The following is a 27,973-nucleotide window of genomic DNA, read 5'->3' as shown; positions in this document are numbered from 1 at the left end:
CTAGGTTGGCAGGAGCAGGGACCGAGCAACAGGAGCTCACCCCATCGTGGGGATTCGAACCGCCGACCTTCTGATTGGCAAGTCCTAGGCTCTGTGGTTTAACCCACAGCACCACAGCTACAATTTCCAGTGTGGTTTAACCCACAGTGCCACCCTCATCCCAACCCTATAATCTCTGCAGGTCTTATGATATGAATCTTTCATGAACGAACACCTGCTGATGTAGTGCTAAGTGCGGTATGCTTGCACAGAACGAGGTCTGCTTACACAGACTTCCTCCCTTTTCTCCGCCTACCACGTGGCCCCTAAACTTGTTCTCAGAGTTCCCACAATCCCCCGGAGCAGATTTTTTTTCGGTGGTGTTGCGGGGTAAGGAGAAGTGGGAGACATCCCATTGCACACATGAACTTCATTAGGTGCACACAACAACTTAGCTGAATCCTACCCTTTATATATGAAACTTTTATCAAGCAATTTTCAATTCAGTAAATTGGACACTGGGAGACAGTGGAGGTGGGGGGCATTTTGAAAGTTATTGCCAGAGGTCATTGTGGTCTTCAGTGTCATATGTAGCCAGCATGGTTTTAATGCCACAAAAATTGAGTATTACTTTTTTAAAAAAGTATCCATTTTTCATTTAAAATCATCTCTAAAGGAGGAATGCAAGATTATCAGCATTTGCTGTTATTGTCTTACTGCTGTGTAGATTTTGTTTCAAGTACAGTGGTACCTTGGTTCTCAAACATAATTCGTTCCGGAGTCAGTTCAACTTCTGAAACATTCGAAAACTAAGGAGCAGCTTCCAATTGGTGCAGGCACCCTGGAAACAATAGCCAACAACCGCATCAGATGTTTGGATTTCAAAAAATGTTCGAAAACTGGAACACTTACTTCCAGGTTTTTGGCATTCGAGAGCCAATTTGTTCGTCAACTACGCCATTTAAGAACCAAGGTTCCACTGCATTATGACTTTTGAAAATAATTCCCTTAATATAATGTGAGATGGCTTGAGGGACATCTTCCTTGAACTACTGGCAGGATGTAACATTGTAAGACTGAACATTAAATAACAATCTTGAGAACAAATCAGGCAAAATGCCACGTCAACCAACTATTCTGAATAGGTGTTCTACCAGCTAAGACCTATTTCTCACAAATAACACTTCAGATTGCAGATGGGGTCTCGCATGACTGAAAACTCCTCCACAAAAAACCCCAGCAACACTCCTCCATACAGGAACATTAGCATGTCAGGTAAAGGCTAGATTAGAGTCCTTGTCCAGGTTTCCATGGTGAGGGAAGTTGTTTTCTATGGAAGAACATGTGTAGACAATCTGAAGTAGGAAAGCTCAGCCACATTTTATCAGGTCATTGGGAACTAGCCTTAAGCTGACAATAGGCAGAAAAGCAGCTGGGGACCTACAAATGGTGGGTGGGGAAAGGGATCAACAACACTTTTCCTCCATCCTATTCTGCTCCCAACTGCAGCCTCAGGGGCTGCTTTTCACTATACAGATAGCAGCTGAAGAAAGTCCACGGATTTAGTGAAAATGAAAACTTTCTTCTCCCATTTCCAAATGTTGTCTTCTGTGAATGAGAACCACTGCAACAGGTAGGGGCAACCTTTGACCCTCCAGACACTGTTGGGCTCCAACTCCCATCATCCCTGACCAATGGCCATGCTGATGGGAGTTGGAATCCAAAAATACCCACAGCCACAAGTTCCCCATCCTGCGATATAAGAAAAAAAGACGGGCAAAACATCTCTTTGGGGTTTATCACGAGTTGATTGACTTTCTTTGAAAGTTGTGCCATTTTAAGAAGAAGAGAGGATTTGATTTAGTATTGCAGCTCTTCTTGTAGTTTCCTTTCATAAGCATGGAACTAAAATTAGTCTTCCCATTGGCTCAGAGGAGCCACAATTAAATAAAAATCCTGTGTGGGATGATAAGAGTCAAAATTGGCAAGTTTCAGTATCCTGCAAAGTACAGTTATGCCACTTGGCTCAGGCAGTCTACTCTGAGGGGAACACTCTCCCTTGCTGCAATGTTTATGCAGTAGTTTAAGCGAGAAAAGTTTATTTCAATTTAAAATGGTTTAAGATCTGCTTACGTTGTCTATGCTCAGGACTCGTCCTTGGGAGAAAAGCTGGGTGAGTGAGCTGTTCCTTTGGTGAGAAAATAGCATAGTGCACTGAAAGACATGGCAGAACAAATTGGCAGAAATTAATTTGAAATCACATAAACTTTGAAAAAATTAAAGGGGGGCGGGGAGGAATGCTTCAGACCCCTGACACTTACCTATTACTGTAACAGCCATCCCAGCTAGTAGTGCAAAAAGTGTGAAAAACATGGCTTGATAGGAATCAAGGAAGTGTTGGAATAAGCTTGGTTCATCTGAGGATCATATTGAAAAGAAGATATATGGGTATCCGTGTTATAAATAGACCTAAAACCCTAAACTGGTTTGAATCCAATTATGCTATCTATTTAAATAACAATATTTTACTATTTCAAAGTAACATTTGGAATGTGCATGCCTGTGATAGTTCAAAAATATATTTAAATGTCAATATTAATTGCTTTCCAGAGCCCCTGAAAATGTTATACCATTATCGTTAAAATATAGCTTTAAAGAATTATCAGTTAAGAGTATGATGCTGTGCTTCCTGAGAGATCAATGGTGAGTAAACAGCAAAAATTCCCATGCATGCACCCAAACATAATTATGCAGAAGTTGGTGCTTTCCCAGGTTGCTCTTTCAACTAAAGCCATAGATCTGATGCCACTCTCTGGATTCCCTCCCTTTTGTATGAGCTTTTTGGAAGCACGAAGACCTGCCATAGAAAAGAAAGGTTCTGGGATGTTGGTGAACACAGAGGCATTGAATACCAAACTGGCACTGATTTTCTGAACTTTTTCAAATTAGGAAAGATCTTTATGCAATAAAATCTATGTTCTAGCAATGCAACACTACCACATTTGCCTACATATAGCTTTGGAGATAAAACTTAGGCCAATCCAGCACTAAAAACGCTGACGTTTACAGTAACACATTTAATATTTTTTAAAAAGGGACTACTACAATGGAAGGTATAGATATAGAACGAGAAACTTACGTCTCACTGATAAGGGTCTGTCAGATACATAAAACATTGTCACTGGGATTGTGATAGATTGGTCAGTCCCTGTGCTGGATATGGTAAGTGTAGTAGACAGAGACCCTTTGCTTGCAAGTCTTGGATCTGATAAGCTGACAGTATATGTTACATAACTAGGCAAGCCATAGGACCTTTCCTTCTCAAAGGCCACCACCAGAGGCGAGCCAGATTTCACCTACAAGATAAACACATATTATTTATTGACAACACTCAGAGATAGAGAAAAATTGTACTGTGGGATAGTATCCCCTCTCTTAATTTGTCTTTGAGCCACTTGAGTCCTGTGTCAGATGCACAACCAAGACAGATCTATTCGATTTTTTAAAAATGTTATTTTCTTTCCCTCTTTTGATGCACTTCTCTGTTAAAGAGAACCCTTCCCCTGGAAGAGTGAGCTCTCACAGATGCTCTCTAGCCATTTGATAAACACCCTCTGCTCAAGACGACCTGCCATACCAAGCTGGACAGTCTTTTCTCCAAGTCACGTCAGCTGTGCATTTCTTGTATCTCTTTCTAATGGTGCCTCTATGGATTATAGTTTAACATCTGCAGCAGAGTACTATGTAGAACATTATTCTCTCTCTCCTGATATTCCCAAAGGTGTGCTATGGTATCATAAATCATTTTTGGTCTTCATTTGTTCAAGTCCCTTGCCAACTCTACCTTTCTGTATTAAAAATAGGGTAGCTAAAATGCAAATGGTATTCCCCCCCACTCAACTTATGAAGCTGAATACCAATATGAGTATTTGTTTCCTTTAATGACTGCTTAAATTCTACTTCACACCCTTGGGTATATTCACATAAAGATGAACTTCAATTAATTTGACTTCTAATTTTATTAGCTTACTAATGTAACTAATTAAAGGAGAATTTGCACTGGGTGGCCTAGATAACACCCACCTAATTACAGGAAATCAAAACAGTAACTATGTGAAATATATGTGCAGAATAGTGTAGTGCACAGATAAAAGCCCAAGCTGATCTAAGTTTGTGCCTCCTTTGACTTCCTTTCAGTGGTCTCTTTCAGTGAATAAAATACATCTTAAAGTACCTGTTTTAAACTTATTTTTAACTTTTCATACAAAGATTGACAATATGATGGATATTGTCTTTACACCCCAAATTTCTGTTACTGCCTGAAATCCAATTTGCTTCGAATTTTTCATTGCAGCTCAAATGTTGCTGTTTATTGGACTGCTGTGCATGGTATCCACATTGGCTCATGGAAACACGACATTAACAAATTGAAAATACTGGTCATGACTTACCACAAGATTTTCAAGAATTTCAGTGGCTCCAAATATCTTCACATCAGAACTTGTGTAATGATTATTCAAGGCAATTTCAGTCTGATTAGCGCAAAATCCCGGATTAAATGGCACTTCGGCACTGATCCACTCTGAGAAATGGCTGCTTTGGACTGAAGCTGTTACAACAACAGCCGTTTTGCTCATACTCAGTTGTTTTAGCTGCTTGTCCGCAGGTCTGTGCATTGTGATGGAACAAGTATAATGTCCTAAAGAACCAAGAACAATTTGAATAATAATAGCTTGTTCCCCCTCAGTGTACACTGGTACCTCGGGTTAAGAACTTAATTTGTTCTGGAGGTCCGTTCTTAACCTGAAACTGTACTTAACCTGAGGTACCACTTTAGCTAATGGGGCCTCCCACTGCTGCTGCGCCACCATGCAATTTCGGTTCTCATCCTGAAGCAAAGTTCTTAACCCGGGGTACTACTTCCACATTAGTGGAGTCTGTAACCTGAAGCGTCTGTAACTCGAGGTACCACTGTAGTTTTCTACACTGTGTTACTGTTGAGTGTTTTGCACTCCAGTCCTAAGCATGTTTATTCAGAGGCTCAATGTCAACAGGGCAACCTTAGCATGAAGACACCACAGTCAACGTCATATGTTGAGTTGACATAAGAGACAGTGTTCTGTGCTTGCAAACTGAAATTGACATAATCAAAGAGCTTTTCAGGTCCAATGTTTTGCACTGTTTTGAAGCACTGAGAAACAAGGGTGTTTGCAAACACTGAAAAGCAGCTTGCTATCACCTGCTGTGTTGTCTTCATTTAACACTGCAGTTCTAGCCAATCATCATTAAACTTGTTTGGCACATTTGTATCTCTATATTCCCATGTTGCTCATTATTACTTTATTACTTATGTACTGGATTATTATTTTTGCTCCCTCAACTCATTACTCAGTATTATCTTAACAGGATAAATATAGTACCATAGCATGCACGACGGACTGGAGAGTGGTTGGTATGATTTGGGACTTCTTTTTGTCTTACCTGAATCTACATCAAACCCAGGTTCTGCTGCAAAAATTTCAGAGGCTGGAAAATCAAATATATCATTGTTGAAATGAAGTTGGCAATTGATACTAGACTGGGGCCTCATTTCTTCAATTACTTCAATCTGGGCGGGTGAACATTCTCCTAAGGAAAATTGTGTAAAAGAATTAAAATAGAAGAAAAACAAACATTTTAAAAAAGAAATAGCAGAACCTGGTAGTAAGAAATTTAATCTTCATCTGTAATCTTCTTTATACCATTAAGCATATACAGCAAGAGACATTTACTAGAGCAGGAAGACTTATACAGCTGCCTTCTCTCACCTACGACATGAAAGCATTTAACACCGACAGCTTTACAACAATAATTATTGAGAGTGAATGAGGTATAAAGTGTTGTCAGGTGATAGGTCATATTAAGCCACAGGTAATTTCACTTCATTTAAACTTTGGATCAAGGCCTTGTAACCAGCAGGCCTGGTATACTATGGAAGTCTCACTAATGTGTTTTCCAGAGGTTGTCAAGAAGATAAATTGTGTCATTTATTATTGGATTGAAATGAAGCACTAGTTCCCTTGGACATGTATTCAATATATCAGAAAGTACTGAGTACTCAGCATTGCATTGTTAAAATATGCTTGCTTGTTAATCATTAAACGTGTGTTAAATGGCACAGAAATTACTATTTATGCTTTCAACATGCACCCATCTGAAATACTTCTAAGTAATTTTAGAGGTATATGTTCTCAGAACACCCTCCCAAACTCTAAATTAAGTTCTTCAAAAGGAATAAAGATCAAAGTATTGAACGATCACAAGTTTGGCAGATGGTTGGTCAAATGCACTCATTCAAAAATTGTCACTCTTGGTGAAAGGAGTAGATGATTGTGTTCCCCTCTGCTGATCATATAAAGGCATAATTGAGCCAGGATATCTGCACATAAGCATGGGTGTACAATCATGATTCTTATTTTCTTCTCCTGTTCTTTAACGAGAGGAAAGGATCACGCAAGGTGGGCTTCCACCCAAACTAGCTTAAGTGCAGCAGCACCCAGTTTATTGATTTATTAACGTCATATTCTGCTTCCCAGTAAAGCTTTCAAAATGGGTTACTTCATTTAAAAGACCCTAAGGGGGATTATGGGGCATGTATGAAATATAAGTCTGTGTTGAGGCTGAAACCTTGCTGTTTTTCCATGAAAGGTATGTGCTCCACTAAAACATATTGAACATCATTAATTCAGCTAAGTGAAAAATTACATACGCCCTAAAATAATTATTTAGATGCCTTCCCATAATGAAACTCAACAAGCTGTACACAGAGATAATAAATGGTGTAGTATTTATACATAAAATTAATGTTACATAGAAAAGCTTGCCTGTTTGGTCCAAGTTTTCACACTCAAACATAAAGTTAATAAATATGGTACCTTTCAGATTTTTGCTTCCATGCCCAATTTTAACTACAACTTTCGAAGTTAAAGTGCCCTGCAAACTTGTTTTCATTCCACTTCCATGTGTTGCCACAATCTTTTGAGGTACATAAATCGACACCTTGAAGGAAAAATAAGAGATCATACTATCACTTATTTATGTGGATGCAATTCCCATTGAGCCACAAGAAACCTACGTCTGTGCATAAAGATCCGGCTATGCAGAGTTGAATTAAATGATGAACGTTCTGTCTGTGCAAGCAACTCCACCTCTCCTCCCCCATGTGCTGTTCTCGGGATTCTCTGAACCCCACACCAAGCCAATTTTGGGGAGCATGTGGAGGGAGGCGGGAAGAAAGCCCCATTGTACAAGCAGAAGTCCTTGTGCAGAGCTTCCACTGGCAGGGCTCGTTGGGAGAATCCTGCCCACAGTACTTGGAAAACAGAGCATTTTCAGAGCAAAATTGTAGTATAGCTTAATCTCACCAGTGGTTTAATTCACCCATACCACTTAGTCAAGTATAGAATACTAATATGTCAAAGCTATTTGGAATTTAGAAGCATTTTAGCCAGGCACAGACAAAACTTGTCATATAAGAATAACAGACGGATGCAAACGTAACGTTAGGTGACATGGCTGCTTTTGACATGGATGACGACTAGATGGGATATCCACAAGCATTTTATTAGAGGTTTTCCTCTCAGCAACTCTCCTAAAATTTAAAATGCAGCTTGGTGCACAGAACTGTTGAAAACATGGCATTTCCTTTAAACGGTTTGCAGATCAAATCTCAAAGACGCTTTTTAAACTTGAAGAAATTTACCAAGCAATTTGGTATGTGGAGACAGCTGATGAGAAAAGGACACTCAGATGCTGCATATGCTTCCTTTTACGTAGTCACAGGAAGTCTCCACCCAGAGCAACATGACAAATGAAATTCAGAAGTGTCTCACCTCCCGGTAGGTCTTAAGCAATCCATGGACTTCATAATATATTGTAACAGTTCCAGAATTCCTCGCTACTGCTACTCCTGTCTTTGGATCAATCTGAAGAATACTATTTGAAGAAGAACTCCATGTTCCTGCCAAACCTGTGAAAAATATATAATCAGATTAACTATTGCTACATCATGTTATTTCACTAGTCTTACTCAAGAAGAACACCTATTGCAACATGTAACATGGAACTTGATGCTGATTCTGAAAATTAAATGTTAAATGTGCCATGGCTGATAAAAACTGAAGAAAAATCTGTGCATGCATACAGAGTGTGTAATCACCTTTTTTTGAAAACAGGGGCAGACACCCATCTAGTGAGGAACAATGATTTTCAAGGAAAAACACGGGAAGGTCTGGCCTGGTGCATTTGTTCATCTTTTGCAGCAGCCTGCAAAAGAGCTACATCTACCCTACTCGGATTTCTGCTTTTGTCTTTGTTGTTGTTTAGTTGTTTAGTCGTGTCCGACTCTTTGTGACCCCCTGGACCAGAGCACGCCAGGCACTCCTGTCTTCCACTGCCTCCTGCAATTTGGTCAGACTCAAGATTGTAGCTTCGAGAACACTGTCCAACCATCTCGTCCTCTGTCGTCCCCTTCTCCTTGTGCCCTCCATCTTTCCCAGCATCAGGGTCTTTTCCAGGGAGTCTTCTCTTCTCATGAGGTGGCCAAAGTATTGGAGCCTCAGCTTCACGATCTGTCCTTCCAGTGAGCACTCAGGGCTGATTTCCTTCAGAATGGATACGTTTGATCTTCTTGCAGTCCATGGGACTCTCAAGAGTTTCCTCCAGCACCATAATTCAAAAGCATCAATTATTCAGCGATCAGCCTTCTTTATGGTCCAGCTCTCACTTCCATACATCACTACTGGGAAAACCATGGCTTTAACCATACGAACCTTTGTTGGTAAGGTGATGTCTCTACTTTTTAAGATGCTGTCTAGGTTTACCATCGCCTTTCTCCCAAGGAGCAGGTGTCTTTTAATTTCATAACTGCTGTCACCATCTGCAGTAATCATGGAGCCCAGGAAAGTAAAATCTCTCACTGCCTCCATTTCTTCCCCTTCTATTTGCCAGGAGGTGATGGGCCCAGTGGCCATGATCTTCATTTTTTTTATGTTGAGCTTCAAACCATATTTTGCGCTCTCCTCTTTCACCCTCAATAAAAGGTTCTTTAATTCCTCCTCACTTTCTGCCATCAATGTTGTGTCATCTGCATATCTGAGGTTGTTGATATTTCTTCCGGCGATCTTAATTCCGGCTTGGGATTCATCCAGCCCAGCCTTTCGCATGATGAATTCTGCATATAAGTTAAATAAGCAGGGGGACAATATACAGCCTTGCCGTACTCCTTTCCCAATTTTGAACCAATCAGTTGTTCCATATCCAGTTCTAACTTCTTGTCCCACATAGAGATTTCTCAGGAGACAGATGAGGTGATCAGCCACTCCCATTTCTTTAAGAACTTGCCATAGTTTGCTGTGGTCGACACAGTCAAAGGCTTTTGCATAGTCAATGAAGCAGAAGTAGATGTCTTTCTGGAACTCTCTAGCTTTCTCCATAATCCAGCGCATGTTTGCAATTTGGTCTCTGGTTCCTCTACCTCTTCTAAATCCAGCTTGCACTTCTGGGAGTTCTCGGTCCACATACTGCTTGAGCCTTCCTTGTAGAATTTTAAGCATAACCTTGCTAGTGTGTGAAATGAGTGCAATTGTGCGGTAGTTGGAGCATTCTTTGGCACTGCCCTTCTTTGGGATTGGGATGTAGACTGATCTTCTCCAATCCTCTGGCCACTGCTGAGTTTTCCAAATTTGCTGGCATATTGAGTGTAGCACCTTAACAGCATCATCTTTTAAAATTTTAAATAGTTCAGCTGGAATATCATCACTTCCACTGGCCTTGTTATTTGTAATGCTTTCTAAGGCCCATTTGACTTCACTCTCCGCTTTTGTCTTACATCCTGCCTAAAGCTCAGCATCCGGTTCAGTCACAGCAACTGCCTTAGCAAAAGCCACAGCACTAGTCACTGCTGCCACATAGCCAGGAAGCAGACAGGGGGATTATCTGGCCACAAAGAGAATGGTGAAGAAGTCCTTCAGAGTTAAGCTTAATGCTGCTCTACTTATTATGGGTGCAACATGAGTCCTGATCAAAATTGCTCCATTGCACCGACATGGTGTAACACTTCTTCTTCTTTGGCGATCACTCGTAGCTGAGTAAGATTGTCTTCCATGAACATGGTCTTAACAGTGAGTCCATAAGTGACTGTGGAAGCTAATTCTGGATCCACACGTCCTTCCACAGTGGGGACATAGGTTTACATGTGGAAGTTGATCATGGTGAGGGTATGCCAAACGTGCCTTCCTCTTAGCTCGTTTCTCCTTGTCGCCCTGCGTTTGTGCTTCTTATTGTCTTCCAAAGCAACTACTCTATTCCCAACTTAAGATTGGAAAGCAAAATACCAGTGGACAACAAAAGAGGTTTAAAGACGCTCTCAAGGCAAATCTAAAAAAACCCCATAGTATAAGCACTGATAACTGGGAAACACTGGCATGCAGGCGCTGCAACTGGTGTAACACTACTCATGTACTGAAGGTGTTTGTTTTTCTTCCAAGGAAGTGCAAACATCTGAGAAAAACACAGTTTGTGATCCAATGAAGAAAACTGCCCCAAATGGCTTGTCTCATAGCTCTAGCCTACATGTTGAGCAGTTTAAATGACTCCCAGGTGATAGCTGCCTCTAAGAGCATAACACTATTTATAAGCCAAAAGCATCACTGATAGAAAAAGGGGCCTTCCAAACCGGACCAGCTTTGAAAAGTGGGGATATGATAGGCCCAAGCGATATTCATTTGATTTCATTTAGGGTAATTGGATTCCCCCTCCCAAAGGGACTACTATAATTGTTCACAAAGAAGTTGTAACATACAACCATCAGAAGATAAACAGTAAACAGGATTTAAAACAAAACAAAACAAAACAAAACAGAAGAAGCAGCAGGCAACAAGGTAAGAAGTTTAGAGTAAACTAGCTGGTCTTCCCACTGCATCAACCACACACACACACACAGGCAGAGCAAGAGGAAAAAGGCACTGATAGAAAACTTAACAGGGCTTCTTAACCAGTCTGCCGACTTTATCCCAGCCTAGGTTACATAAAAACTGCCTATGGATGGCGTATTAGCTTTCTTTGAAGTGCCTTTTTTCTAGTACAGTGGAATTATTTAGCATATTTCAGAAGGCCACATTCTCATCCATGCATTGTGTGGCCTGTCCTCCTAATCAGCATCCTGGCAGGCTCATGCCAACACCAGCACCATATTAGTTTTAACCCATCCTCTGAAATCTGTATATCACTCTATGAATTTTCTTCTTCTTCAAAATTATATAAAACAGACTGCCATCACTTTGGCTCTCTGACATGCGTTCCTTCAAATCTTATTGCCTGCCTCATGACCTACTTCACATAAAAAGTGGTCCCTCTAGTTTTTCCATATACGTATAGCAAAATTCAATTATATTACTCCTTTAAAGATCAATAGAAATGACAACCAGTCAGAGCAAAATGACGTATTGATTTGATATAGTTAAAGACAGAGGAGCTGATTAAATTGGTTCATCTCTTTAGCAGGGATAGGGCCTGACATTTGATAGTGGAACAACATAATGAATAATGTATTTGGTTGTTTTGAAAATGTGCTGCATCTACAACTGTATGACGTTTCCATGGCAATTTAATGTTGCCATACACCCTATTTTACTGTCACAATTCTCAGTTAGTGTCAACTTTTATTCTGATTCCTTACCTTCTTGGTTTACCAGTGAGGAAGTTAAGCACAGGACATCACCTTTGACAATATCTCTGAGCTCAGGGTAGATGGCATGTTGCACAGGAAGAGGCACATAATCGGCAATAATGCTGTTTTCTGCATCCCACACTTTAAGCAAACTTAGGCCGACATTCATTGTTCGGATTATTAACGTGTTGTTGGAGGCTCCTTTCCCTACCTGTACAAAATCATCTCTATAGACAAAAAGAAGTGAATAATTTAAAAAGTGGTATCCAAGGAAATAAGAGCATTTTATTATAACCCAGAATCAAGAGAAGTCAAAAGACAGCAGATCAAAATAGCCACATCCCTCACATGCTACAGAAAGTTGTGTTAACATCTATATTTCCCAAAAGCTAAACATTAGGAAGGTATTGAACTCCAACACACAGTTCCTTCTGCAGTATTTCCAAGCAAATGTACATAGTATCAGATACCAGCCACTTATAAATAATCATTTTCAACTGATAAGAGTCATTTGCCCAGACACAGTGAGTCTGCCGCCCCTGAGGCCGGGTGTGTGGACAGAAGTTATAACCACAGTTTTATATTTTGAGATCAAAACAGGCCACATCTTGATTACTGATGTAAGTAGGCTTTGACATAGGCATTGGGTGTGTCCCGAAATATCTAGCCCACCTGCTAGTTGATTATTATTTGGAGTTGATCCTGGGTAAGGATTGCCCTATGACATACAGCAGAGAGGTGCAACCCATCAGCATCACCATTTTGGAGAGTGCTATGGCCGTCTGGGTGTTCAGGCCGAAGAAAGAACCTCCCCTAGGACCCCTTTAGTGGGATACCCTGATTCTATGGAGGGGTAGGCTTCCGACCCACCCCGCTCTGCCCTTGACTAGGGATTCAACCTAATGACTTATCCACCACAAGTTGTGATGATTGCTATGAGGTAAGCAAAAAAACCTAGGCAGGCCCAATTCAGCTGGAGGAGAAATTACTGCCTGGTCATGATTATTTCCAATACTTCCATAGCAAGGTCATACCCCCAACACACTCATGCACCTTTGGGTGGAGTTCTAATGCTGCAGAAGGGTAGACAGGGTGGGAGATCCTGTTCTGACTGAGCTGTTGGGTCCATAGACAGTCTTAATTTATGTGTAAGGGGCTGACCTGAGTGAAGACTCCCATAGGAGTCCTTGGTCAGGTGCACCCACCTAGGACCGAACTTCAGGCCCACCTGTGATTGGCCAAATTCACTGGCTGGCCTTATTCAAACTCCACGGCCAGTGGGAGAGGACATGATATCTCCCACTAGCTGTTGGGGAACTGGAAAATAAGACCCCAGGCAAAGACACTGGGCTGCAATTGAAAGGATCAGCAAACTTTATAAATTACTAGTATTTGATGCTCAGTAAAATGGCTTGAAAGTTCTGTGAACAAGTGGGATTTATGGCAAGTAAATGTGTTTAGGATTACTATTTAATCCAACTAGGAAAAGACACGATTTCAAGGCACTGATTTGGCATGAGCAGATTTAAAAATTTTTATTTAAATAACTTTTCGGCAGTCTCCTTTCTTTTTTCCTATACATGCAAAGCCTTGGAGTAATTCCATGGAAGACGTGCATTGATCACTTTCCAGGCGGGTGGTTTGTTCAGATCATATCATATCATATCAATGCACCAGTATACCAGCTTTAAATCACACTTTTCAGTTCTTTTATCTGTTCACTGAACATGTTTAAACAGCTAACCCAAGGGGGTCGTCAGTTGCTGAGGTATCAGTACCTTGAATCATCTCACATACTCAGCTATTTATATCTCCTGTAAAATTAAGCTAATTGTATAGACAAGTACCTGTTGACTGCAAAGCTAAGCACAGAATTTTGTGAATGGAAAGTATCTCCAAAGCTGTCATGGAAGTAGATGGTCAAGGTCAACGTCATGCCCAGTGGTAATGCTAATAATGCTTCATGGTTTTGTGTATGGAAAATTGGGTTCATGGATATTCTCAAGTAGGAAATAGGAGCCACCTAGGGAAATAGGGGAAAACAGAGTATGAGATTGTTTTTCCTACTGGCCAAATTGCTTATAAGTCATCATCCTTTAATGTTTTTATCTTTAACCCTTATTGTACTCCTAATAAACACTTCAGGGTTGTGGAATAGTGAGTGTGTGCATGTGTGTATCTCCTACTCACTGCACGGAAGGTGGATTATTCTTATGCCACCGGAGTTCCGAAGCTGTTTTAGCTTTCTAAATTTAGTGTGGGATAAGGTGTGTGTATATAGGAGGCTACATATGTGAATGGAGGAGCAATTTCAGATCCAGATCATTATGTAAAGATCCTAAAGGTCACGTGTTTCATTTTCTGTGCACCTAGGTCCCAGTTTTACCCTGATTTGGATGATTCCCAGTTACCCCACTCTATGAGGGGGCTTCAACACCATTCTATATCATCTGATGTAGCTTGTCCATAATTCCCAGACTCCTGGGAATGACTTCCCCAGGCCAGTCCTGCTCCTCAGTTACTCAGGAGTGTGTGACCACAGAATCAACAGTGTGCACCTTAAATATTGCCTAAGCTGTCCCAAAGGGACAGAGCCATTTAAACAGAAGGCCCTGACAGATGACTCTGGTCCTTTGTTGAAACATTATCTTCCTTCGCTCACCCAGCAAGGCTTCCTGGGAGCTGCCTGGCTTAATTCTAATAGGTTCTGGTAATCACTATTACTTTCCCCTTGAGAGCCCCAAGCTCCAACAGAACCTGAGAATATGATGATTTATTTTTTTAAAAAAGCTTAAGCTCTGTAGATGTACAAACTAATTAAGCAATCCACAAAACCTCATGGGTAAGAAGAAAAAGGCTTATATGCCTCATTAGACATATATATATATGCTGTAAAATAAAAAGGATTTAAAATAAAAATGTATTAGGATAGGTTCCACTAAATGTACATGGACTCATATACCTTGCTATCATTAACAGGTCCTTTTGTAAATAAATTCTATAGTGAATATGGTATCAACCAAACTTCTTTCACACGCCTGTACAACTTGTGGTCACCAAGCTGAACAAGGCTCACTATGGGCTCATTAATTCACTGCTTTTGCTGCTTGCTTGGGATTGCAGAAACAGGTGTAAAGTAAGGAAAGTAAGGAACCTGGTAGGCCATAATACACCCCATGTGGTCTTCAGAAGCACAATCCTATGTGTGCTTATTCAGAAGCAAGCATCACTGTGTGATTAACAGGGCACACTCCCAGAAGTGTGCAAATACTGCAGCCTAAATAGATACGCAGCAGTATTAACTTGCAAGGACCTGTCAAGTCAATGGATTTACAAAGGATTTATTATGAGACTGCATTTTTGTTATTAATTAATGAAGGCAAACCTGCCTGACTTATTTAGGTTAGCTTTCAAGAAGAGAGAAAGGGGAAAAAGAAGATTTTCTTTGATACTGCTCTGGAAAATAAATGCAGGAAACAAAGAAACACCCTCACACACCTATGAGAAACCCTTCCTCTTAGTTTACCTTGTAGCAAAGAAAGGCCTTTCTCTTTTTTCTTCCTGAAGAGGCTCTCATAGTTTTACATTTTACTACAAAATGTACACGTACTCTAAAATGGTGTTTTACTAGCTATCTGGGGCAAAGGATATATATCATAGTTGTTTGGTTTGTAATATCCAATAATAGCAGAGAGAGCTGTATACACCAATATTTTAAGCCCTGTCTTGCTGCCTCTAAAATGCTGCTAGCTTCAAGCCAAGTCCAACCATTGCCTTTCAAGCATGCATTCAAATTGATTTTACATTTAACTCTCTTGACAAGTCTGATACTACTACAGTGGTACCTCAGGTTACATACGCTTCAGGTTACAGACTCCGCTAACCCAGAAATATTACGTCGGGTTAAGAACTTTGCTTCAGGATGAGAACAGAAATCGTGCAGCAGTGGCGCAGGAGGCCCCATTAGCTAATGTGGTACCTCAGGTTAAGAACAGTTTCAGGTTAAGAACAGATCTCCAGAACGAATTAAGTTCTTAACCCGAGGTACCACTGTATACTTTTTTTTTTCTAAAAGAAAGATCTTTACCATTTAGTCCTTCCTCTTTCCCACCTCCAACGTAGTATTTTGTTCTCACTTTCTATTACAGTGGTGCCTCGCAAGACGAAATTAATTCGTTCTGCGAGTTTTTTTGTCTTGTGAATTTTTTCGTCTTGCGAAGCACCGCTGTGTATTGACGGTTTCCCATAGGAATGCATTGGCGGTTTTAAAAAAAAGGCGCAAGACCATAGGGAAATCCGTCTTGCGAAGCAACTCGGAAAACAAAAAACTCTTTCGTCTTGCGAGTTTTTCGTCTTCCGAGGCATTCGTCTTGCGAGGTACCACTGTACCTCTAAATATTGTTCTATGCCAATAGTTCCCAAAGTTCTGATGCTGAGAGACATATTTCCCGAATTAAAACTAGAAGTGAACTGCTGCTTCCACACCGGTTACTGATCTGAGCTGTGGCCAGTAGATTCCCCTTTGGACAGGTAGATTCTTCTGTGGGGAGGTAGGTTTGCCTGTGCTCTTTGAAGCAGGGGTGGAAACCTGTGGCCTGCTAGATGTTGCTGGATTATTAACTCCCACAGGTCACACCAATTAGACCCACCTTTTAAGCAGTGGCCCCACCACTATGGAACTGCCTTCCACAGGATGTGAACTTGGTTCTATCCTTTACTGTTTTTAACAGGGACTGGATGATCCAGTCTGCTTTGAAATAAATAATAACAACAATTTATATCTGTTGCTGATTTTTAAATATATATATATATATATCACTTTTTATGTTTTAAGTAGCTATATTATGCTCTTTTAGCTGTGAACCACTTCCTGGCAGGCCTTTTTGTCTCAAAAATCTGTATTTCTTTGAATGGATTTCTGCCATTGGTGCAACTAGCTCATTTAATGAGCCAGTGTGCAGGGACACAGCAGACTTACCCTTTGCCCATGGAATGCCAACAGAATAAGTTATGGCCAGTGCAATGATGTGTATGGAGGCACAATGAGCCTTTAATTAATTAAATTCTAGTGGGAATATTTCAGCTTCATCTTCTTTTAGAGGCTTAGTTACCCCCATTCAGGACCAGGTAGTACCCCACACATGCTCTTCCCACAACCACGAGGAATATGCAACTTTCAAGAACAAATGTTTTTACAGGCATGGGAACAGTTACTTCTTACAGCTTATACAAAATGTTGCTTAAGCTTCACATTTATTTTTACAATCTATTTTTCAATATATAAACTATTTTTTAATATATCTATGTCCAGCAAAACAGGTTCATATATTAGTCATGTGTACCCATGTTTTATTAATTTTGGTCAGCATTGTTACATTTAATCTTTTCCCAATAAGCAATGTCAAAAGTTTTATTGCAGAACAGGACAAGTGCTTAGCCATTCTGTTAAAACAGAATTGATGGCTACTCTTTTGCACTTTCCAAGCTGAAGTTACAATTACTGTCTCCAGCTGGAATAATGGGAAATTACAATTTTAAATCAGAGGCAAATAGCAGTCGCCATTCTAATCTCCTTGAAGAGAACAGGGGGGAAAAAGAACACAAAAACACTACCTTGATAGTGACAGTAAGGGTCTGGTTGATTCCAAATGGCTCTTGTGAAATTACTTGTACTGTTGACAGTCCTATCAAGGATCCAGAATTAAGGAGGCCTCTCTCATCAATCTGCACCACAGGAACTCTATCCTGACCATCCAAGACATGGTAAATGAGAGCAGCAACTCGGTCCCTTGATAAAACAAAGAGAAAAATAAATAGAACCACTTTAAGACTCTTAAAATGCAAACCTCAATGTTTGCAACCCGGTTTTATATAAACCATGTTGCCATATGTCAGCACACCACTGATTTGCTGTTGAATTTTTATCTAAGATTCAAGGGTTCAGATTCTGATTTCAAGCATCCTTGTAAGACGTCTTATCTGTGCTTATGCATATATTACAATCCACTTGCTGTTTGCTGCCCTGCAGTGTCATCATTCACTGATGTAAACTTGATTCAGAATACTAATGGACAGGACTCCAGGATGCTGCCTGCCTTCCTATAAACAGGCTTCAGACTATGATTAGTCTGCCAGGTTCAGAGCTGGTATTAAAAATACACAACAGGAACATGACTAAGCAGGACTTCCTGGAAATTGTTTGTACACAACATTGATTTTAAAAAACGTCTCTCCATGGCATTGCTGTATTAATAATAATAAAAAATAGTGCAAAGGCTAGTAATATGACTTACACATATTCTATGCAGCACATGACAGTACAAGCTGTTTTATTCAACTGAAAATATAGGTGCTTTATATAAACAAATACAGTAAAATACCAGTATGTATCTTAAAATATCTGCCAGCAAACATAATCTGGTCCCCAAACAGAAAGTGTGAAGCTGTTGGGATTTATTCACACAAAAGAGAGCTTTTTGCTCAGTAGACATTTGTTTTAAGAAGCACTTCCATTTCAATAGAAATCACTATGTGTGTTTTTTAACATAGCCAAAGAAATGCACAGCATCTAGAAGATCTTCCCTATCAACTTGAACTTCATCTTGTCAAGGCGACAAAGATGATTCAGCCAAAGATGACACAATAAGGCCATGTTGGAGGATTTGTTTCGTTTACGAAGCCAGACTCACTCAGTGTCCATTTTCAAAAGCAGCACAAATCTATGGAGATGATGGGCCTTTTATGCCCTTTGAAACAGAGACAGTATGTCTCTCTCTCTCTCTCTCTCTGGTCTCCATAAACTCCATACTACACTGTCCACCCCCCCTTGTAACAGCTTCTCCGGACAGATTGCCTAACTGCCATTTGCCATTTCTTTGAAACGATGGCAGCTTTCCCCTTCATGTTTTAATATGCCAAACTGACTCATCTATATTGATGCTACTGTCCTGAAAGAAATGGTTTTCTTTCCCTGATTATTTTCTTTTTTTCATGCAAACTGAAATTAAAGCACTCCAAAAGTTCTTAGAGATGTTCCTCCCCAATATCTGGAGGACTTTGTTTTTGCTACTACTGCATATGCATTCGTTAATGTGCGCACCCTTAAGGAATAATTTCAACTGAGTTAGATTGAACATGCATGGCTTAATTCAATAGCTATTCCTTAGGCATACATGCACAATGCAATCAAATAACTGATTTCTGGACACTAAAACTTCTTTGGGAGACCATTTATCCTAAGTTGTCTGTATGTGTGAATCTCTAAGGAAGTGTAATTTGAAATCATATCGTAATTATTTGTAATTCATCATTTCAAGTGCTTCTTCTTACTGTCCTATACACACTTACCTAGAAGAAAGCCCCATTCGGCTCAATGGGTCTTTTTTTCCTGAGTACAAGATTGCACTGCAAAGTGGATATCAACTTTCCTTTTATATTTGAAAATAATTACATTTTCCTAAAGATAGCTGAATTGAAAATACTTGTAAGGATGAGTACTTGAATACTAACTACCCATAGTAAACAACCAGTTTGTTCATTGTTTCAGAAGCTAGAATGAGAACTATCAACAGATTGTCATCTGTCAAAAACACATTTTCATTTATTTTAGCTATTAACATTTGTTAGTCACCTTTCTATGAAAGAGCTTAGCTCCATGTGACATATAAAAACACAAAGCAAATTCTAGAAAAAAGCTAAAATGAAACATTTGAAAACATGCTTACAGTGGTACCTCGGGTTACAGACGCTTCAGGTTACAGACTCTGCTAACCCAGAAATAGTATCTCAGGTTAAGAACTTTGCTTCAGGATGAGAACAGAAATCATGTGGCAGCAACAGGAGTCCCCATTAGCTAAAGTGGTTCCTCAGGTTAAGAACAGTTTCAGGTTAAGAACGGACCTCTGAATTAAGTTTGTAACCCGAGGTACCGCTGTAGTTGGAACAGATTCCCTCAGGAAGTGGAGTATTCTCCTTCCTTGAATATTTTAAAGCAGAGGTTGGATGGCCATCTGTCATGATGCTTTAGCTGAGTTTCCTGCATTGTGGGTGGTGGGTGGGTTGGACTAGACCTCCAGGGTCCTTTCCAGCGCTATGATTCTATGAAATTTTAGAGGGGCCACCATGTTAGTTGGATGCAACACTACCACCACCACGAGATGGCAATTTAAAGACTAACAGATAGGCTTTCATGGTCTAGAGCTCACTTTGTCAGATGCCTTTATGAAGGGAGATCTAGTCCATGAAAACTTATGCCACAATAAACACATTCTTTAGAGTGCCACAAGACACTTCCCCCCGCTTCCTCCTGGTTTTCCACCCCCTATGATTTTGCTTTGGTTCCATAGTCAAACTATTCTTATATCAAATCATTTATAAGACCAAAATGTGAAAAACATAACCACTAACCTGTTTGTCTGAACTTTAAAAAAAGAGTTTGGCGACATTAGGATCTGTCCTACTTCTACTCCCAGAATAACTAGTTTCTCAAATACCTAAAAAATGAAGAAATTTTTTTTCAGGCTTTTACAAAAGTAGCAAACAGATACATGTACTAGTCAAATATGAAACCGCTGATCTCCTAAGAAAAATATGTAACTTGTCCTTATGTAACACCATCTTTATAAAGACATCCAAGGGGGATCCTGGAAATTACAGACTAATTGACTTAACATCTGTTGTGGGAAAACAGTGGAAATCATTGTTAAAGATAGAATTACAAAGCATATAGTAAAACAAGTCTTGCTGAAGCAGAACCAGCATGATTTCTGCAAGGGTAAGTCCTGTCTCACTAATTTTTTACAGTTCTCACAATAGAGAGATGTAAGATATGGGGTGATAAGATTTGAGAGAGAAGAATTCCACTTGTGGGGTACTTTTACTAAAATGAATGGGAACCAGTCCCAATTGCTACTGCAACCATAAATACCGCAGATGTTGTATAACTATCATGGTACATAAGAACCAAACAATTTATTGTTCTTATCTTTCTAAATGTATGACATGAATTCTCTCTGCTTCCTATCTGCTAACAAAGACACAACTTCAAAACTGTGAGCAGATGACTGCTCCATAGCAAATATATTTGCTTTTAAAACAAACAGACAGACAGACATTTAATGTTACTTAAAAGTTGGAGAAAAAACAAGGGGACTGGCAGGTTAGCAGCAGTCTGGTATATTCTGTTCCTATAAGAAATTTGTATGAACACCTGTAGGCCATAATCTGTAATTTGATATCCAGTGTACTTCAGTGTGCAGTAGAGTCAAAAACATTTCTACCAGCACACATAAGGAACACATTCTCCAGCTGCAATTGTATCTCAAGAGTCATGTGATACGTCATAAAGGATAACAGAAGCTGCAAACACGAAGGCATTTCACACCATCAAATCTTATTCTTAGCTCCCTACAACTTCTTTCTTATAGTGAGCAGCACACCAGAGCAAAAGGAATTTGAAAAGAAGAAAATCTTCCGTGCTGCACTTTAAACAGCAATTTCTGTTGACTATTATTTCCATCCAGGAAACTTGAAGCAGGGGGATTAGCTAAAAGCCCTATGCATATAGCTACTATTTCCGTATTTGTTAAATAATGTAACTTTTTTAAAATTAAGATTCCATTCAACTGTTTTGCAATGTGTAGGCTCTGAAACAAAGTATTTTCATCCAGAGTGCTGCTAGCACAGAATACTAAGTAGCAAGGGATATTGTTAAACTTCTACAGATTCATGAAGCTGTAGTGCCATTAACCAGTGGAAAGAGAGCACTAACTATTCTCCTGCACCAGGATGAGGATGACCTAAAAATGCCATTTTAAAAGTGATGATTATTAAATATCTATGGCTTAATGATGGCATCCTGAAACCAAATTTATATCAGGAAGAACACAAATTGACATCATTGAAATCAGGCACACAGGATTTTGGGCAGCAAATCTTAAACAAAGCATTTATGACAAAAGAACTCAATGTAAGTGTTAAGGACTTGTCTGTAGACTTTGTTTTTTGTATCATCAAAGTGTTATGGTTCTCTGAAATTAAGAGGCAGCCCAGGCATATTTTTGTGAAGTCTGTATTCCATATATAGTTTTGCCCCCCTATTACTTCTGTGACTGGTTTATTGGCTGACACAGTGCAAAATAAAGTATCTGGGAAAAGCAGGTGCAACAGTTAGGCAAAGATATATAAAAGCAGAAGACAGCTGTATCGATGCTCTCTGCCAATTGATATTGATACCTTATAATATATCCATTGTTGTACTCAAGGAACAACTTTTGTGAGTGCAACCGAATTCCAACTCCAGCTTGCCACCCAAATCTGCTCTGAGGGTTTCCCAATCCTCTGGGAACAGATTTGGGGGCAGTGTGAGGAGAACACGGAGGGAGAAGAGAGCAGGTTTTGATGTTGTCATGGAGGTTTTTCATTGTATGCAATAACTGGATCAGGACCAGCATATAGATGAAAAATGTCAGCTTCAAATGTCTTACACTTAGGGCTTTATCTGTGTATACATTTAAAGGAGCCTGAACCAGCTTAAAAAAAATATATTCCAAATTATATATACTTATGGAGGTTTGGAAGTTTAATATGAACATGCTGGATTCATTTGAACACCACTGCTGTACATAATTAAAAAACTAACCCTAATAAATGTATGTTGGCCTTTTTAGCCAGCTTTAATTAATTCAATTTATTTAGCTCCATGAAAATGCCATTTCAGCTTCATTAATTCCGCTGTGATCCTAAGCACACTTTATTCAAATTAGGAGCCAATGAAATCAATGGGACCTACACTGTTGTAATTGTGTTCAGAGTGAAGTGACAGACCTCAGCTGTTGAGCATAATTGTACTATCTAAACTATCAGAGAGCATCAAAATAAATGCTAAACCCCAGAAAAGTTATCATGAAACACATCAGATTCAAAACAAACAAATCCAAACACTGTGGAGATCTGAAATACTGGTAGAAGTTGAGTTCATCTTGATATGCATCATTATCTTGTTGACACCAGTGCTTCTTTCATAGCCCTATTTCTCTATAACTACACATCTTACTAATGTAAGGACCTTGAGATGCATGGCTGAAATTCTACATTTAAACTGACCTGAGAATTCTGATGTACTTATCCAATGCTACAGTGCACTAACTTCAGGATTGTGTGTACCCTATACTATGAAAGCAATTTATATAAAAAAATCTGTAACTAGAAGAGCAGGATTCTGAAACAACAAGCTTATGCAAATGTCAACAAATTTGCATATATTCACTTGCTTTGAGTAATGCGTTGTGCTTCTCCTGGTTAAGGACTGGGACAGGATGCTGTGAGATACTTAAGTTACTAATCCTCAGCCATTCTTCTGGCTCCAGAGGTTCTACCAGATATTGCCTATGAGTTCATCTTCACAGACACAGCATTAAAACAAGCAAGACTCGGGTTCTCATGGTCACAGCCAATTATGCAGCCATTGTCAATTTCCCCACCATGTGCATAAGTGAAACTGTGAAACACACATACAGGCCTTGTGGTACTGCACTGGCCCTGAGACTTGTTTTTCACTAAGCACAACAGAATGGCCCTGTAAGGAATAGCAATATAATAATACCTGTATTTGGATTTCATCTGACAATTCTTTTACCATGTGGCCAAATTGCCCAGCAGAAGGATCAAGGGCTTTGACAACAAGCTTCAACCCTGTTCTTCCTTTCCCTTTACCATAAACATCCACTGCAAAGTTGCATTGTGGGGAAAGCTGAAGAGAAGCCTGAAAGACAAAATATTAGTCTAGGTAAGGAAGGAATTTCATTTAATATATTGGTTCTAATATACTTCAAAACTCTTTAGGTTCCTGATCTCACCTCTGACAACAGAGCTAAATAGAATTATCATTAGAAGCCATCCTGTAAATTTAGGTATACTTTGGTTGCTACTAGATTTCTTCTCTGAACTTAAAATCAGAATTATTGTAGGACATAATTCTCAGTAGGTCTAGGACCCCCCCCCCCAAGGAATCTGCTGTTGGCTGGGCCTGTTCAGAGGGCACCAGAGAAGACTGGTATCAGGGCATGCCAGTATCTACAGGTCCCTATTCAGGCTACAGTATGTAGCATGTGGACTAAGCCACACTGTACAGTTAACCCTTGCCAAATGAGTTCTGATGGCAGCAGAAGTAGCAGGAAGGCTCATCCTAAATACTCATTAAAGTATGGGAGCTACAAATCTTATGATACTGCATGACTGCATACATGCAGAACCTTCAGCTCATATGTCACAGAGCCTCTTGCTATTTACACTCAAGAGGTATCTGAAAGCGGCAACCTACCGCAGTGAAATCAAGATCAGTGCTACCCCCTCTAGCTAGATCTATAGCTACCATTTTGACACAAAACCTGTCCTAGCCCATGACTGTCCACCAGGCAAACCTTGCCATGAGATTGCTCTAAGGTTGAATGATGCCTAGTGATCATTTGATACTGGGAGGCTGTTATGAAGTGGAAGGTGCCCATCAGATGCATTCCAAGCAACAGATATGGCACTGAAATCAGGTAGCAGAATTGGTTAACCCAGTTGTACATAGGAAGGGATGCCTGTAACTCCAAGCAACCATTATTTCTGGCACCAGGAGAAAAAATATTGGGGTGGGGGGACTTGAAGGAAGAAGATATACAAACACAATTAACTTTCTGTAGCTGCCTTCATGATAAGCTATTAGAGAATGTAGACCAAAGTAAATGCACCCGTGGCTGAAAAACACCAAGTGTGTGTGTGTGGGTACTCACTTTGTGTTTAAATTTTAAACTACAAGTTTACCTCACTGAATCTTGTTTTCACATCCAGGACATCCCTTTTTGTGACAGACCAATGAAATGTTAACCCTGGCACTGCATTGCCAAATGAAAAAGGAGTTTGGTTGCTGGTGATGCCCATCACATACACTGGCATCTGGAAGAAAAGCACACATTTTAACAAAGAAATCACCCAGTGCATTTTTCCAAAGCTAAGGTCACAAACACAGAATAAGTTGATATATGTAGCAATAATCAGTTGCATCAAGTCACCAATTATATTATGTCAAAACAGGCCCTATTTTATTTGACCATAACCGAATGAAAGAAAATGAAATCGAGAACTGTCTACATTCAACTCACCTGAGTGCCAGTTTTCATTCTTGTAATGGGTGCATGAATTCTAACAGCTTCAAGCTGAATTACCTCAACTTCCACTTTATCCTAAAAGGAAAGACACAAAGTCCAATATTAATTTAATTAATTGTGCTTTAAAGGTGGATTTTCATTTCACTTCCGTATCTTTTGAATGAATTGCTCCACTTGGAAGAGATAAGTGCAGAAACCATTAGGATACCTGGCTGTCTTCATTTACCGTATTTTTTGCTCTATAAGACTCACTTTTTCCCTCCTAAAAAGTAAGGGGAAATGTGTGTGCGTCTTATGGAGCGAATGCAGGCTGTGCAGCTATCCCAGAAGCCACAACAGCAAGAGGGATCGCTGCTTTCACTGTGCAGCGATTCTTCTTGCTGTTCTGGCTTCTGAGATTCAGAATATTTTTTTTATTGTTTTCCACCTCCAAAAACTAAGTGCGTCTTGTGGTCTGGTGCGTCTTATAGAGCGAAAAATACGGTATTCACATTCTAGGCTGCTTTATCCCTAGATCTCAAGACCAAGAACAATAAATCATCCAGAATAATAAAAAAAGAATAAAATGTTTTGGTTTTTTTTTATGACCATTAACAGTTTAACCCTGACTAACATGGGCTAGCCAAGAATGGAAAAGTATTTCAGTGGTTCTGAGAACATTTTAAATTCAGGCTTTGGTGAGTCTTAAGGTGAAAGGAGTTGCCTAAAGGAGTGGGGCGGAGAGTCATTAAGAGGGTACACCAACAGAATATTCCATGAGGGTAAAGCTAGCTGACTGGGTGGCTTTTAGGGAAAAGGCAGTTCTCCTAAACCTGCAACTTTGACTTGTTCTGAGCAAACAACACTAATCTCAAATGCTAAAAATTGCAGAGGTTATTAGATGACTTAGCTACATTTTTTTTTAATGCTGGCACATAATATTGGTGAGTAAGCTATGCTGGTTGCAAGACTTTGCTCAGAAAACATGTGGTTTTAGAATCAGAATTTTGTTACAAGGGATGCAGTTTACCTGAAACATAAACATGGTAAGAGATGTCACTTTTTGGATAGAAGAAATTCAAAATAAGAAAATGGTTTCTCTTAAATATATTGTTACAAGTGAGACTTGAGATATACACACACACACACACACACACCAGTATATATATATATATATATATATATATATATATGTGTGTGTGTGTGTGTGTGTGTGTATATATATATATATTGCCATGTGTCTTTATCTACCCTAGGGGATTTCTGCCCATGGCTCTAGCCAGGAGACCAAACAAACAAACAACATACCAGGCAGAAATATACCTGGAAGGACTAGCAAATTTGATCAGAGTACAATAGTCTGAGAAAAAACAAAATAGCTAACAGGACAAAAGAGACGAGAGAACTTCGACCAGAAACAACACACAAAGAAAACACACACAAAAGTGCAAGCCTGAACCAGATGATTCACAACAAGCACAGGAGAGCTGGAAGAGAGATCTGCAATGGTGAAGGCAAATTGAAATCAAATCTGATATAGGGAGCAGCAGCAAAAAGAAGTGAAAGTAGCAATTGGCCTTCATCCACAATGGGGAGCTCACATTCCCATCCTGTGGTCACTGATATGTACAGAGAAAGGGCTAACACTCCCCTTTTTTTGCTTCCCTTCCCCCAATTAACAGTCAACATTCTGTGGTCTGTGAGTATGCTCATTCCTCATTGCGAAGTTCCTTAGAAATTTCTGTGTCCCCCTCCCCTTCCCCACCCTCTGGTGCAGCTGTGAGGGGGCTCCTTTTGCATGGGATAGGGCCTGTTCATTGGCTCCACCCCAGATGTGGAATGCTCTTCATCCTGAGGATTGGCTGGCACCAACATTGCTCATTTTCTGGCACCAGTTGAAAACCCATCTCTTCTGCTAGGCCTTTGATGAGGATTCATATACTGAGCCTATTAAAGAGAGTAGGTTAACTCAAGTGGAAGTTTATGTGCTTTTAATGTTTTATTGAAGGATTTCATTGAGTGCATTTGTTTATTGACTGTGACTCACACCCGGACATCATTTGTGATGAAGGAGGGGATATTTCCCCCCCAATACATAAATAAAATATTGAAAGCATTCAATTAACCATAGTATAGTGTTTTGCCCAAAGCCTAAATTGTAGTTAATCTTAACTATGGTTTGTTGAAACTAGCTACTTTCATAACCCAATGGTTGAAGCTGGTTTGTTTCAAACAAAGCATATTTTATGTTAACTACAGTTTGTCATGTTCAGATGACAAAAAGCGGCAGTTAACAAAAAATAGAAGGGGAATCTTACAAACCCCTCCTTGCAGTTGTGCCAGGCGAAGAGAGAGGAGGGGTATATGAACCCAAAGCTTCCACAGACTCATTGCCATGAAGATAAATCATGGTTTATTTTGATGTAGGAATGCAACAAATAAGGCACTCAAGGCAACCCACAGCATGATCAATAAAACAAAAAGTGAATACAAAAATACATAGAATTAGCATATGAGGGAAACAGCAGATAATAATATCAAATAAAAGCAAGGAACCCAGAAAACAACAACAGACAAAACATTCAACTGACCAAAGCCTGACAAAATCCCTATATCCACTAACAGGTTTAGGCAGGCAGAGGCTTGAAGTATATAATCCACACTTCTATTTTGTTTGGAAATGTGATGTCTCAATTTAAAAATAAAACCTGCCAGATCCTGAACTGGCCACTGGAAGAAAGGAAGGAGGTCTAAGTTTTTAATAAACATCTACTTTCATATAATTATGATTAAATAGAATATCAGATAATCTTGCTGTGAATTGTATCATTATTTTTAAAAGCTTTTCTTCCCCACCGAGTTAAAAAAACCCGTAAACAAAGTCTCGGGAAAACTTAAGTTTAACTGAGGTATGCCTATGCTGACAGAAGAGATGAAACTACAGATGTGATATATAAATCAGGACACCATAAAAACTCAATGACAGATCAAAGTCAGCTTATTATGAAGTGCTTGTCCATAAATGACACATCAGAATCCAGGAAAGGAAAGTAATACATCAACAGAACAGGATTCAGGTTCTTTGTTATAAAAGGACATTTTAAGGCTGGATATCAGGTTCAGGTCCACAGGCTTATACAATAATTTAATTATTGCT

The 27,973-nt window shown here is 39.6% G+C and overlaps 1 protein-coding gene across 1 annotated transcript in view; it reads right to left on the bottom strand.

Moving 5' to 3' along the window:
* NUP210 (nucleoporin 210) overlaps positions 1 to 27,973 on the bottom strand; it is an 85,893-nt gene that overhangs the window by 4,307 nt on the left and 53,613 nt on the right. Inside the window, exons 26-39 of the mRNA XM_083420569.1 lie at positions 24,832 to 24,912; positions 24,494 to 24,625; positions 23,289 to 23,447; positions 20,093 to 20,178; positions 17,300 to 17,474; positions 13,534 to 13,709; positions 11,696 to 11,913; positions 7,851 to 7,987; positions 6,894 to 7,017; positions 5,461 to 5,607; positions 4,431 to 4,678; positions 3,119 to 3,335; positions 2,301 to 2,396; positions 2,113 to 2,193 (exon numbers count right to left, since the gene is read on the bottom strand). Of these exons, the coding sequence (XP_083276695.1) occupies positions 2,113 to 2,193; positions 2,301 to 2,396; positions 3,119 to 3,335; positions 4,431 to 4,678; positions 5,461 to 5,607; positions 6,894 to 7,017; positions 7,851 to 7,987; positions 11,696 to 11,913; positions 13,534 to 13,709; positions 17,300 to 17,474; positions 20,093 to 20,178; positions 23,289 to 23,447; positions 24,494 to 24,625; positions 24,832 to 24,912 (2,077 nt within the window). The remainder of the gene's footprint in view (positions 1 to 2,112; positions 2,194 to 2,300; positions 2,397 to 3,118; positions 3,336 to 4,430; positions 4,679 to 5,460; positions 5,608 to 6,893; positions 7,018 to 7,850; positions 7,988 to 11,695; positions 11,914 to 13,533; positions 13,710 to 17,299; positions 17,475 to 20,092; positions 20,179 to 23,288; positions 23,448 to 24,493; positions 24,626 to 24,831; positions 24,913 to 27,973) is intronic.

This window comes from Podarcis tiliguerta (assembly GCF_965153285.1).
Source record: "Podarcis tiliguerta genome assembly, chromosome: 2".
NCBI lineage: Eukaryota > Metazoa > Chordata > Lepidosauria > Squamata > Lacertidae > Podarcis > Podarcis tiliguerta.
This window is presented reverse-complemented; position numbering and strand designations above follow the sequence as displayed.